Source organism: Blennius ocellaris (assembly GCF_963422515.1).
Source record: "Blennius ocellaris genome assembly, chromosome: 19".
Classification (NCBI taxonomy): domain Eukaryota; kingdom Metazoa; phylum Chordata; class Actinopteri; order Blenniiformes; family Blenniidae; genus Blennius; species Blennius ocellaris.
The window spans coordinates 16116622-16130573 of NC_137668.1; the positions used below are offsets into that span (position 1 = coordinate 16116622).

Sequence of the window (13952 nt, forward strand, 5' to 3'; positions counted from 1 at the left end):
CAGAAACGTGCGCAAAAGACGCGCAGCAGAGATGCTTTTGTAACGACAACATTGTTTTTGTTTTTTTCTTTCTTTTTTTTTTAGTCCCATGACGACGCTGAAATAACCGCCGCTGCGCTGCGACGGACGGAACAAGCGGATCCCTCGCATGTCAGCGCACATGACGAGCGTTCTTGTGTAATGGTCGCCGGGTTCTAGTGGGATGCACATCAGTGTGTGGCCGTACTCGCTCTCCGTCGTAATGGCAGCTCTGTACCAGGGCACGGACGCCTCCTCTCCGGACAAATTTCTGGCCTTGAAAGACGTCAGGGAAGTGAAGGAGGAAACCACACTGGATGAGAAGCTCTTCCTGCTGGCGTGCGAGAAAGGTCTGTTTTCAATCCTGACCAGGAACAGAAATCACTGTTCTGTTTACATTATGTTGCTTAGTCATTGTGAAAGGCTCCTGTTGTCGATCTGTTTTATTGATCTGAAACTGCTGCAGAGATAGAGATCCTGAGACTGTACAGTCATACCACTTTTTCCTCAGTTGAATACTTCTCTTTGCTGCCTTCAAGTTCACTGCTGCAAGAAATTGTCCCTCAGGGTTGAGATATATTTAGTTGACCGTTTGCTTCTTTGAAAGTTTTTTTTGTTTTTGTTTTTTTCTTCCTGTCTGGTCTGCTGACTTTTCAACTGCTCCCAAAGTTGAAAACTGAAAAGAAACAAAGCAAGACTTGAAATAGTGAAGAAAAGGCTTTGGACATTGTCAAACTAGTCCGATGGGAGGAGAGTCTTTCATTGATAAATTGTACAGGCAGAAGTTGTGTGAGGCGCATGAGCCAGTAACAACCACTGTGACCATATAAAGCGTCTTAAAGTGTGGTTGAGCAACAGAAGTTGTCCTTTGAGGGAGTTGTTATTGTTACACAAGATGAAGAGGACTCTGTGACGGCCGCTCGCCTCATAACTACGACTGTGTGTCTGTTTGGCACCGGCACTGACAGCACTTCGCTGCTTTTACAGATCTTGCTTTTCTCCAAAATTTGGTGAACTGGGTGACATCAGTTATGCATTGTTTTCTTCTCCGATGTTGTCTTCAGGTGATTACTACATGGTGAAGAAGCTCCTCGAGGAGAATCGACATGGCGAGCTCAACATCAACTGCGTGGACGTGCTGGGCAGAGATGCCGTGACCATCGCCATCGAGAATGAAAATCTCGACATCCTGCAGCTCCTGCTGGAGCACGGCTGCCAGGTCTGTTGTGCAACCGAGCTATCATCTTTTATTATTGCTATGGGTTTTGTGATGGCATATTATGTCTGTCTGTTGATTTTCTTTTTTTTTTTGTCGTAGGCTACAGACGCCTTATTGGTGGCCATAGACTCGGAGGTGGTTGGAGCTGTGGACATCCTCCTAAACCACAGGCCGAGGCGAGCCTCCAAGCCCTCGATCGCTGTGAGTCTTCTCTATCAATGTATTTCCTCAGAAATTCTGCACAGCTCCCCTTTTTTTTTTTTTTTTTTTTATAAAGATCTTTATATTTTTATTCCTATATAATGCAGAAACTGATGCAGAGGATCCAGAACCCGGAGTATTCCACCACAATGGACGTGGCTCCAGTCATACTGGCAGCACACAGAAACAACTACGAGATCCTGACCATGCTGCTGAAACAGGATATCTCTCTTCCACGGCCGCACGCCGTGGGCTGCGAGTGCACGCTCTGCAACGCTAAAAACAAAAAGGACAGTTTACGACACTCCAGGTACATCCGCCTCATTTAAACGCAAATCTGGAATCAAAATGAATACAACTAAAAACCTACTTCAAAACCAAGAAATTACTCTTGAAAGGTATCACTGTAACTCTGACCGTTCAACACAAGACGATATCTCTCTTATTTTCGTCTTTGCTCTGGTATGTAGGCAGCTCAAAAACAACCGTGAATCATTTAGTCTGTCAGGTGAAGTGAAGTGAACGGCGCTTGTGACACGTCGCTGGCCCTTGTGTTGATCCGCATTGCTTTAAACATGTCATCCTCACCGTCTTCAAAGAAATGATTTAGGATGGAGCGCGGGCTTTTCAGGAATGCTTTTGGTCATTCTTTGACAGTAAAATGACAGCTTGCAGCATTCTCTTGGTCTTTTTCTGTTACTGCTGAGCTTTATTTTCTAGTTTGAGATCCAGTACAGATATGTTTTTATATGCAGGTTTGTTTTTGCACTGAAATATAGAATAAATACAAACTAATATACAAGTGAAAACAGCAAAAACTGCACCAATTCCACAGGATAACAGGGCTCCTCGGCTCGTGATGCCATGTTGGGCTTGCAGATGAGATGTTCGCTGATTCTCTCCATTGGGCCTTTTTTTATTCTCTCTGCAGGCTAGTGTAGCCGCCCACACAGTACACTAAACCAATCAGCCTGTAGTTGGCAGGCAAACAACGTCGAGGTCAGCGCAGGTACAGATGAAACAGCGAGTCGACTGAGCGCTTCTCCATTTCTGCCAGTCCTGCCCCTCTTCCTTGATTGACTCGCTTTCATTTCTCACATTTTGTTTCTCTGTTGTTGAACGTCAGGTTTCGACTTGACATCTACCGCTGCCTCGCCAGCCCATCTCTCATCATGCTGACGGAGGAGGATCCCATACTCAGGGCCTTTGAACTGAGTGCAGACCTGAAGGAGCTCAGTCTTGTGGAGGTGGAGTTCAGGTACAAGCAACTGCTGCATGTTCACAGATCCCAGATCTTTTTTAACGTCTCATATTTCAAAACGACTTCATCATACCCTATAAGCAAAACTTTACTTCTACTCTAATTTCAATCTAACATACACTGCCTTGAGATGGGTTTTTTTTACCTTGAAGTATTGAGAAAAAAAAAAACAAAACAGGACATGTGTGTATCTTTTCCTGTATGGAAACATATTTCTTCTACTTTCTCCATCAAGAACTTAAACATACTTACTTTAGAGTTTTGCTAAATTAGCCCCAGGACACAATAATGTAGACTGTATCCTAGGAAGAAGAACTGTCAGGAAAATGATTATACAGTATCTTCATAAAGATATGCACCTACACCCAGTTTGAAATAGATCACACTCTTCATCTGTCATCCGTCTCTTGTGATTGTATCTCATTTTTTCTCTCTCTCTCTCTCTCTCTCTCTCTCTCTCTCTCTCTCTCTCTCTCTCTCAGAAACGACTATGAGGAGCTGGCGAAACAGTGCAAGATGTTCGCCAAGGACCTGCTGGCTCAGGCTCGAAACTCTCGAGAACTCGAAGTGATTCTCAACCACACATCCAGCGAGGATCACGTCGACAAGCGGGGCTTAATGGAGGAACGCATGAACCTCAGCCGACTCAAACTCGCCATCAAGTACAACCAAAAAGAGGTCAGGCTGCCAAATGCAACTGTTTGGATTTCTTTTTTCTTTTTTTTTAAGAGAAGCATCAATAACAAGCCAATTCACAATGTAAACGTGCTGAGGAAATCCTGTCGGATTAATTTAATAAGCATACATAGATTTATGGAGACAATGTAATAAGACTGGATTATTTATGATCTCTTATTTAGTGTACTTGATGTCAAATACAGCAGCTGCAGCAGTCACACCACGTGCTCGTCTTTAAAGATTAGTTTGGCAGCATGAAGCGTTTCCTCCGGGCGATAGCCGTCAAAAAAAAGCGACGAGGAGTTTGAAGCTTGGGTATAATTTACAGTGTGGAAGGCTCCGTGTTAAAACTTTAACTCATATATCACCGTGCCGCTTGTGGTGTGCTTTTTTTCAAGCTGGAGGAATGACATTGATAATGTTTTTATCTGAGTTTTCTACAGTTGAATTACTTTGTGACCAATGTCTATGGTTGGATTTGATTTCACTGCTGATAGTTTGTGATTAATCCTGTAGAGGATTGTTTTGTTTTTCTGTTGGTTTAAAATGTTCTTCTGTCCTGATTTCCCCTCAACAGTTTGTGGCTCAGTCCAACTGCCAGCAGTTCCTCAACACCGTGTGGTTCGGAGAGACAGCCAGCTACCGTCGCAAGCACACGTGTCTGAAGATGGCCACCGTGTTGAGTGTGGCCATGCTTTGGCCGCTGCTCTCCATCTGTTACCTTCTGGTGCCACGCTCTCGAGTTGGCCAGATTATCCACACGCCTTTCGTTAAGTTCATCATCCACAGCGCCTCCTACTTCACCTTCCTGCTGCTTCTCAACCTGTACTCTCTGGTCTACAACGAGGGCAAGAAAAACACAATGGGCCCCGCACTTGAGATGATTGAATATTTGCTCATCCTCTGGATCATAGGTAAGGTTTTTTTTTTGTTTTTTTTAAGTAAATCACCCGCTGTGTTTGCATTCTACTTGCATATTTATTTCAGAATAAAAGAATAAAATAGAAGTTCACCTTGCAGACCAGTAGGTAACACTGAAACCTGCATGATGAAGTGAAAATGTGAGATTTCACTTCTGGTCTGTAAAAAAAAAAAAATCCAATATCTTGTTTCCATAATTGTATCAGGCATTTCATGACAAACTGCTGCTTCTATACTAAATGACAGAAATCCAGACGTGACTGGATTAAATCTGTCAGTTCTGCCCCTAATTGAGCTCTATAGAAAGGAACTGCAGCTTCGTCTTTCTCCCCTGTGGCCTGTCTAAGTGCCGGTACCACTGAGCCCAGCACACATCCAGGAAAGAGAAAAACTCCCCCCCGCATGAACATGTGCACTCACTGTATTTTCAGATGAGGTTGGATATTGACAGCGAGAGATAGACTGTGTGGAAAAGTGCCCGTCCACCTCTCTGTTTTGCCAAGAAACCATTAGCGTGAACGCTCCGTCGCTTCTACCGCCTTGCCTTTTTAGCAGCAGCATCCCACTCCTTTCCACCACAGATACATAATTATGAACGCAGCCCTTCGGGCCAGGATTTAATCTTGTTTATTCCTGCACTAATAAATCATCCCAGTCACTGCACCTGACAGGTTATAAAGCAATTGACTCCTATTATTCAGTGCGATGAAAATTGATTGTCTTGTAATTTTCAATAAAGTATATTACAGGAGTGACATCGGTAGCTGAGTCTGGGATTAAATTTTTCCTTAGAAGTGGAACGACTCTTTAAATTTTACAAAAAGGCAACATTCAACATTCATTTTTGGAATTCAAGCATTTTTTTCCCAATATGGTTTCCTTGTTTCAAAACAGCTGCTCAGCATAATGTGATGCAGTGATGCAGATTTTATGCTTAAAGGGCTCCGCAGCATCAACGTGCCAGCCAAGAGGAGTTAAATGAGGAGAATGAGATGATTAAGATTGCCCTCTTTCAATCTGTTCCAGTGACGTCTGTGCTCGATTTTGAAAAGTGCACAAATCAAATTGAGGCTTCTCGTTGCTTTTTGCTTTCCATTGTTGTGCTTTTCTCCCTCCCCATTTCCCACCCTCCTCCTCCTCCTCCTCCTCCTCCTCCTCCTGCTTCTCCTCTCATCTTTCTCCTGCTCCCTCCATTCTGCTATTCCCCTGGGCCAGATGCCTCACATTAATGAGGAAATCAGATGCAGTGAGTGTGTGTTTGTGCCGGGGTGCATGGCTGCACGTGTTATCATGTGTCCTGATATGTCTCATGCCGTCTATTTGTGAGCATGTGTCTGAGTTCTTTTTTATGTATTAGATCTGGAAACATTTACAGAATACATTTAATGCGAATTACCCAAAGAAATAAATAATTCATTTCTGAAAAAAGAGGTTCTGATATAAACCCTATCGAACTGATGTGTCTTCCCGACTGAAACTACACAATTGATCTGTCAGGTTCAGACTTTAGTGCCTCTTACGTTTACGTTTGGATCACGCTCCCATCACATCTATACTATACCACGTTTTTCACCTTAGGGTTTGACTGTGGGCAAAGGCAGGGTACAGGTCACTAGCTCAATACAGTGTTAAAACAAAGACTACAGATTATTTAGAGAGACCAACTGACCTCAAATGCTTGTCTTTGGACTGTGGGAGGAAACCAGAGTATCCACACACACAAAAAGGGAAACGCAAACTCCACACTGAAAGATCCTTGAACCTTTTCACAATCTATGAGGTGACAGCAACAACCACGCAACTGTTCAGGCCAAGGTCAAGCTTTTAGTGTTAAAATCTTTTTTCTTGGCGTATATAGAACAATCTAGGAGATTCCATAGACGCTCATATTTAATAAATTCTTCACACGTTCCTCTAAACGCACAGATGTTACCTTGTCAGCACATTAATCCCTGATCTGTATGTCTCATGCATTCCGGTTTCCTCTTGGCGCCCCCTGTAACAAAAGTTATGGCTGAATCTTGAAGTAATTCCAACATGTGGATGAGCGTATGTACATGTGTGTGTATGGTGATGTTGAATTCCTGCTCTTCTGCAGGAATGGTGTGGTCAGACGTGAAGCGTCTGTGGTACGAGGGTCTGGAAGACTTTCTGGAAGAGTCCAGGAACCAGCTGAGCTTTGTGATGAATTCCCTGTACCTAGCCACCTTCGCCCTGAAGATAGTTGCTCACAGCAAGGTATGCATACTTTAGGTTTTAAATATATGTCAGTGCAAGTATTATTTTTTTCATGTAACATTGCAATTAGCAAAATTCTGGGCTTTTCTTTGGGTTTGTGGTTTTAGATATTAACCCCACACTGTCTGACAACTGTCTTGGATATTTACTGCATATTAGCACAATTTAATTGACCAAAGTGTGAGATGGGCTTCCTCTGGGGGGTGCCAGAGAGCTACAAGCGGGATGCTGCAGCAGTAGTTAAAATCTGGTGGTCAGGGGGATGCCTTCTTTTTCTACTGTTTCCTCATTTAGGAGGAAATTATAATGAGAAAAAAAGTGGAATTCATTATTGAATTAAATCTCACATCTTTTGAACTAAATTATTTTAAATGTTGACAGTGGGTTAACCTCCATTACAGGGCACGCAGAGACAGACAATCACACATGAACTCATATTCACAACTGAGGATCATTTGGAGTCACAAATTAAGGTTGTACACCTTTTTGGCTTGTTATGTAGGAAAAGAATGGATTACCTTGAGAAAACCAATGATAGGAAGAATATACAACGTTCACATAGAAAGACCCCCCCCCCCCCCCCCCCCCACCCCCAAGCCCAGCCCAGGCAAGAATCATCAATATTCTTGCTTCATAAACCTCCCACACCGGCATAACATTATCCCTTAGAGCTCCCTTAGTGAAGTTTAGAAGCAATCACCATATATTTTTTTTAAATGCCATGTTTCTCGAGCTACTGTATTTTTTTTCCCTGCAGTTCAAAAATGCACAGGACACAGAGAGGAAGAACTGGGATGCTTCCCACCCCATCCTGGTGGCCGAGGGCCTGTTTGCCTTCGCTAATGTTCTCAGTTACCTGCGGCTCTTCTTCATGTACACCACCAGCTCCATTTTGGGGCCACTGCAGGTAAGAGGGATATTTTCAGGGATACAGAATTGACTCCTGGTGAAAGCAGACTTGCAACAAAAAGATCTGTGATCCCTGGGGGTTGAAGCTATATATGCATACAAATAAATGTACCAGGTACTTATGTAAGGATTATAAAACTGCTTCCTTTTTTTTTTTTTTTTTTTTGAAAAAGCATTTCCTCTGCCCACACACACACTCACATATATACCACCCACTCTCTTCTTTTCTCAGTAGACGCACTCAAGGGCAAGCTTGCAATAAACATCACACCAGCTGTGCTTTGCAGTAACATAACCATCATCATAAGCATTAAGGATCCACACAGTGGATTGAGGTGGCAGATGAATGTGCTCTGCAGTAATGATATGCCCATAATAAACCGAACGCAGCATTAGAAAGCTTTTGCAGCTCAGCCTCAATATGCATTATCATACTGCGGTCGTCATCTGCATGAACGACTTCCTCCAGTTTCCAGAAAATCGATTCTTCAAAATATTGGGGATTATTTTAAACAGGGGAGCTGACTCTATGCACCGAAAGCATATTTTTATGGCACCTTATCGCTTTTACAGGGTACTCAAATATGTGTAAAGTGAAAATCTAAACCCAAAGGTGTTGTTCCAGGATATTACTTCCAGTCTTTAAAAAACACATTCAAATTTTGTAGAAATCACCACTAAATAGAGCACTGTCCCACAGTACAGTGTCTTCTTTACAGAATAAATACAACACATGTAACTCACTTGTTGTATGTTTGTATATATTTCTGTTTACAGTCCAGATGTTCAAGCTCATTTCCAACAGGCAATGCTTTGTTAAAGCAAAGAGGCAAAAATAGTGTTGTAAGAAACATGGCAGAAATGACGGCTTATCCTAAAAAAACAACAACATTCTTTCTAAATGTCCTTCAATTTACTATTAGTGATTTTTTTAAATGGAAAAACATGTAAAAATCATGGTCACTCGCATCATGACAGGTTGAAGTGGTAATAATACACAATATGTTTTTTTTTTTAATAAATCTCACTGAATCAAGGTAAAACTGTCATTTTAAATAATCAGTGTCTTTCAAAGTCATTGGAGATCATTAACTTCATTTTTTGCCATTGATTGCAGGATTTTGTGAAAGTATTCTTGAACTTTCAGCAAAACCTTTTTTTGAACAGCAAACATCTAAGTTGATATAAAATCAACTTTAAAATGTTTGTTATGCTTCTTTAATCCACACAAATTTCCATCATATTGACATATGAATGGTTTTAACTGGCACTGACATCCAGAATTAGCTGACTTTTGCTTTGTATTGTTTCAGAAAGTTCTCGAAATGTTTCGTCGTACAGTTAAACCGAATGAATTTGAGCTTCTTATGTAATTGAAAGAAAAAAATAAACATCCAAAAATCTAATATTTCATCTGGCATAAATGGACATTTTCTGTTTTGAGAAAGATGCCAAAAATCTGGTTTGCATATTTTCTGCTCTGGTGTTTCCAAACTCTCTGGGCCATAGGTGTCCCCTTTTATTGCATCATAATATTGTGTATCGGGAGCCAGCTGGCTGAGAAATCACACAGACAGACAGTGTCTGTTTTTCTGTTGGCTGGCTTTAGTTGAATTTTTCCTTTAGTGTGACTTTTCTGACTTGCAGCTGTTTTCAGGTATGAAGTGAAATCAGTCTGTTGGTGGAGATGCTTTCCTCTCATTAAACTGGGGTGTTGTTTGTGGCTGGCTTATAAAATCCTGTAGATTAGTAATGAGCACCTTTCTGCTTCCCTCTTTTTTCTTTCCTGTTTCCCTTCACTCGCTCAGTGACATCACTGTCTGGCTCGTCGGGATGGAAAAATGATTAGCGGTGGAAATAGATGTGGCTGTGTGTTCTCGCCACCGTACTCGCACTCAAATGGACGACACACCTCTCCACTAATGGACACGCACCCACACATTTCCACACTCTCGTGATATCTGAGCATCCCCGTGTGCAATCCAGCTGCAACTCAGACAAGCTCCCACTCATACGCACACGCAGACCGTGAGTCAGTACTATGTGGGCTGCGGTAATGAATGTTTCTCTGACCTTCCTGAGGAGGCCAGCCCACTCTTCTGCTGGGTAGTGCCCCCCACTGAGTTTGGAAAGATTGTATGTGAGTGTGGGCCTGTTAACCCAGACTTAACCTCGCTGATGGCATCTGCAAGAACTCATGATTAACTGAGCGACGTGTGTGTGCTAAAAATACATCAAAATCAGAAGCCAGTTATAAGTTATATATTTATTATCTATGGAAATGAATTGGTGATTTCTAAACTCACAATATATAAAGTAAAGAGTTTCAAACATTTACACATGGTAAACCTCTGTTTTGGTGAAATTTAAAAGCATTTTCAATTAATTTATTATTGATTTCTGTGACTTCCATTGATCTGTTTTTGACAGAGCTTTACCCAGCTCAGTAACGTGGGGATCCTTAAGCAAATCCCAGCTGACTATGGATGAATGCTGTGTACAGCTTGGTCACCAGTCCATCACATGGTTCAGTCAGAAACAGGCCAGCGCACGCACACACACATTAATTATACCTCTGTGACGCAATTTAGAGACATAATATACCCGCAGATGCTTGTTTTTGGACTGTGGGAGGAAGCTGGGGAACCTGGAGAACAGGCACATACACAGGAAGTGCATGTACACCCCAAACCTGGACTCGAACTGTGGATATTTTTTACTATGAGGCAAGAGTGCTAAACATTACCCCACTGCACCGCTAATTTCTATGACATACATGCTAAAACTTTAATATATAACAATAAAAACATGGAAATTCTTTGGTTTACTTTGGGAAAATGTGCTTGATTTGTATCAATATCCTCATGCTGGTGAGGATGTAACATGTGCTTGTTTGGGTATTAAGAAGAAAGTGGTCACCTGTAAGGTGGACAGGTTTGACGTAAGCACAAACCTTTTCCAGTGAAGGTTAGGAGATACTGACCTGTGACATTCCACCTCTGTTTATACAGTAACTAAGTTAAGCTAGCTGTCAGGCCCGGCCTGCCTCAGCTCCTAAATCACATGTGTACAAAGCGGCAGAGGAATACACTGGGGGAATTTATCCCTGACTAGAGAATGAATCACCCTAATAGACTAACCCCTCTCCACAAACAAGGTGTCTGCGTCCCAGCTCAAACACGCCCGTCGCCGTTCACCTTGAGTCTCAACCCCAGTGGTTTCTCCCACACACTGGGCGCTGTATGTTTGTGTTTAGTGAGGGCAAGTGTGTCCTGACCTTGTTTGAGCGTCTTTTGGTCCTGCTAAACAGATAACCGACTCACGTCCAGGAATAGTAGGTTTCCATTTGCCCGAGAAGACTTTCTCTGTCTTCCAGCCTCCTTTCTGGCTTCTTCCATGTTTGCCCGTACTGCTTCAGGTGGGGAGCCGTGCAAACTAGCGGCCAGGATGCGTTGCTTTTTCGGCCTCACTGAGGAGTCACTGCGAAACAAGAACATGGGTGAAATGCAAACAAGCTTCAAGTGGTCGGAAAGAGTGGTGAAAGAGAGCCAAGATGCCAGATTCAAAGAGAATTACAGCTGTTTTGCATAAGTTTAAATGCTGCAAGAAAAAGGAGTGGTATAAAAGTGAACCAGAAGACAACAACTATAAGCAAACACAAAATGGATCACAGTCATTAGAAAGAATAAGCCAAAAGAAAAAAAGAAAAATTGAGTGGGTTACTATAATATAGGTTTTTGCTGATTCCTGATTGAGAATGTGGAAATAAATAATAAATTGGAAATAAACAAAAATACCCCACTAACATAAATTGCCTCCTAACAAGCATGGTAAAACCAACTAAAGAAAGTGACACAACCAGTGACTGGTGAATTTTAATCTCTGTAGATCTCCATGGGTCAGATGCTGCAGGAGTTTGGAAAGTTCCTGGGCCTCTTCCTGCTCGTGTTATTCTCCTTCACCATCGGACTCACGCAACTCTACGGAAAAGACCGGAAAGACCCGGACAAGAATCCACCCAAGGACTGCGAGGGAATCTTCTGCCAGCAGCAGAGCAATGATGCATTCCACACGTATGGGCAAATTCCGTCTTTCACCCCCGACAGTGATGAATGTTCGCATTACTTCATCAACCATGTTGAAAGATTTGTCTATATTTGTAGGCTTTCATACACACAGCTGGCTTGACAGATTTCCTGATGTATGACCTCTACCATCTCGAAAATGTGATGCGTTGAGAATATAGGTTTCGGAAGATGTGAATAAGCAAACATAGGAGCTGGGACACTCCACAAGCAGTGCAGGCTTATTTATATGAGAGAGAAAAAAAACTAACTGACTATATGAGATAAGTTACATAATAAACGAAAGCTTCTGGGGTTTTCAGTGTGCTTGCCAATCCAAGAACAATTACAGTAAATAAAGTCTCTGACATTTCCATTCACTGTGTGAAGGAGCCCAGCTCATAAATCCTTTGACCCTTTTGTGTTTGTGGTGAACGGTATCATTTAATTCAAGGGCAATAACGATGCAATCAAAGAGGGATTAATCTCTGGTATATACAGACATATTGTCAAATAATAGAAAATATAGAACATTGAAGGGCAAGTGACTGGAAGATCCATGATGGAATTAAAAGCTGAAACCAAACTTCTAGGTATCATGAAGACATACCTAATATCCCAGAATGCAACAATAGACATTTCATATGTTGCATGAATAAGTTCCAAGCAGAAGTAGAACAGAGAGCTGAAATGTGATGATAAGAGCCAAGTCGATCACATGCTGTAAATAGTGCTCAAGTAAAAAGCACAAACACCCCCAAATATCATTTAAATATACTAATGTGACAATTTATCATGTGTATCTTCCTCTCCGGGTGCCGAGGTGCAGTGTTTAGGACTGTAGCGTTTGAACCTGCTGTGCACTGTGTGATTTGCATGTTTTCTCTGTGTCAGCCCTGCGTGTTCATAATGTATATCAGGCAATAAACTCCAGCTCCCTATGACTAAGCCAAGATGAGGCAGGTACAGAAGATAAGCTCCCTGTTGGCTTCATGTATGATGCGGATTGTCTCACTTTCACTGTCTGAAGAAAGAAAGCAGAAAGGCATGTTGTTGAAAAAGCCTGGCTGTCTCTTTCTCTTTGTCTGCTGCAGTTAGTTTGGCGTCTTGTTACACAATGGAATGATTTTTGGGATTATATTGTGAAATATTTCTAAGAAAAATGTCGCCCAGATTCCAGCTGAGCTGCACATGGAAAAACTTTTTTTTTTTTTTTTTCCTGCAGATTCATGGGGACCTGCTATGCTCTTTTCTGGTACATCTTCTCTCTGGCACACGTAGCACTCTTTGTCACACGGATCAGCTACACAGAGGAGCTGCGCTCCTTTGTCGGTGCCTTGATCATCGGCACCTACAACATCGTGGTGGTTATTGTGCTGACCAAGCTGCTGGTGGCCATGCTGCACAAAAGCTTCCGACAAATCGCCGTGAGTTCAAAACAACCGTCGGCACACAAGTTCCGAACTGCTGTCAGAGTTACTTTAAGTTCATTTTGCACCTGAAAGTTGCTCACTTCGTCTTTGTCACTGAACTGTTGCAGAAGTCAAATTGTTTCTTTCTTTGGAAGTTTTCGTTGACGGTGATTGTGCTGAGTAACACCAATCTTGAGCATTTTCAAGTTTTCTCATTTTTGAACGTCACGTGGAAGGTTGTATTTCCACATCCCTGACTTGTCACTGCTCGTTTATTGCACCTCTGCAGAATCACGAGGACAAGGAGTGGAAGTTTGCCCGGGCCAAACTGTGGCTAAGCTACTTTGATGACAAGTGTACTCTGCCTCCACCCTTCAATATTCTCCCCTCCCCAAAGACTGTGTGCTACCTGGTGACCAGCATGCGAAAGTGGATCTGTTCACATACCTCAAAGGGCAAGGTGAAAAGACAGAATAGCCTTAAGGTGAGAGAAACAAGGTTCCCAACTCACAAGGGTTCAACTTTACAATACATCTCATCACCAGTCTGAATCTTCTCACTATCCTCTCTTTCTAGGAGTGGAAGAATCTGAAGCAGAAACATGATGAGAACTACCAAAAGATCATGTGCTGCCTGGTTCACCGCTACCTGACCTCCACGCGACAGAAGATGCAGAGCACAGATCAGGCCACAGTGGAAAATCTGAACGACCTGCGCCAGGACCTGTCCAAGTTCCGTAACGAGATGCGGGACTTGCTGGGCTTCCGGACGTCCAAATATGCCATGTTCTACCCGAGGAGCTAAAAACACAGGACTGGCTGTTCTTTCCCTCCGTTGTCTTTATAGAAATCTTTGCTTCTTGTTTATCTGGGATACTATGTGACCCGAGCATGTGCAAAAACTCGGCTCTTTTGAGTCACAGAGGCAACTTTTAACCTGGAATTTTAATAGAAAAGTATTTATTCTCCACCAAAGCCTCCAGACTCAGGCCCTTATCTACAGTATTGTCCAGCTAGTCACCCCCTTTTTTT

General features: G+C 42.4%; 1 protein-coding gene across 6 annotated transcripts; it reads left to right on the forward strand.

The window, feature by feature from the left end:
- Nucleotides 1-202: 202 nt before the first annotated feature.
- Nucleotides 203-13938, forward strand: trpc1 (transient receptor potential cation channel, subfamily C, member 1; the record flags this gene model as incomplete). Of its 6 annotated transcripts, XM_080515111.1 has the most annotated exons (13): nucleotides 203-368; nucleotides 1083-1237; nucleotides 1337-1438; nucleotides 1546-1748; nucleotides 2565-2696; nucleotides 3182-3377; nucleotides 3955-4291; nucleotides 6397-6536; nucleotides 7294-7443; nucleotides 11334-11518; nucleotides 12735-12936; nucleotides 13211-13405; nucleotides 13498-13938. In XM_080515111.1, the coding sequence occupies 13 exons, from the start codon at nucleotides 203-205 to the stop codon at nucleotides 13723-13725; spliced, it is 2391 nt and encodes a 796-aa protein (XP_080371237.1). In that variant the 3' UTR covers nucleotides 13726-13938. The 6 variants fall into 6 exon arrangements, with proteins under 6 accessions (XP_080371237.1, XP_080371238.1, XP_080371239.1 ...); XM_080515112.1 differs by lacking the exons at nucleotides 1083-1237; nucleotides 1337-1438 and having other exon boundaries at nucleotides 336-368; XM_080515113.1 differs by lacking the exons at nucleotides 1083-1237; nucleotides 1337-1438; nucleotides 7294-7443 and having other exon boundaries at nucleotides 336-368.
- Nucleotides 13939-13952: the final 14 nt, after the last annotated feature.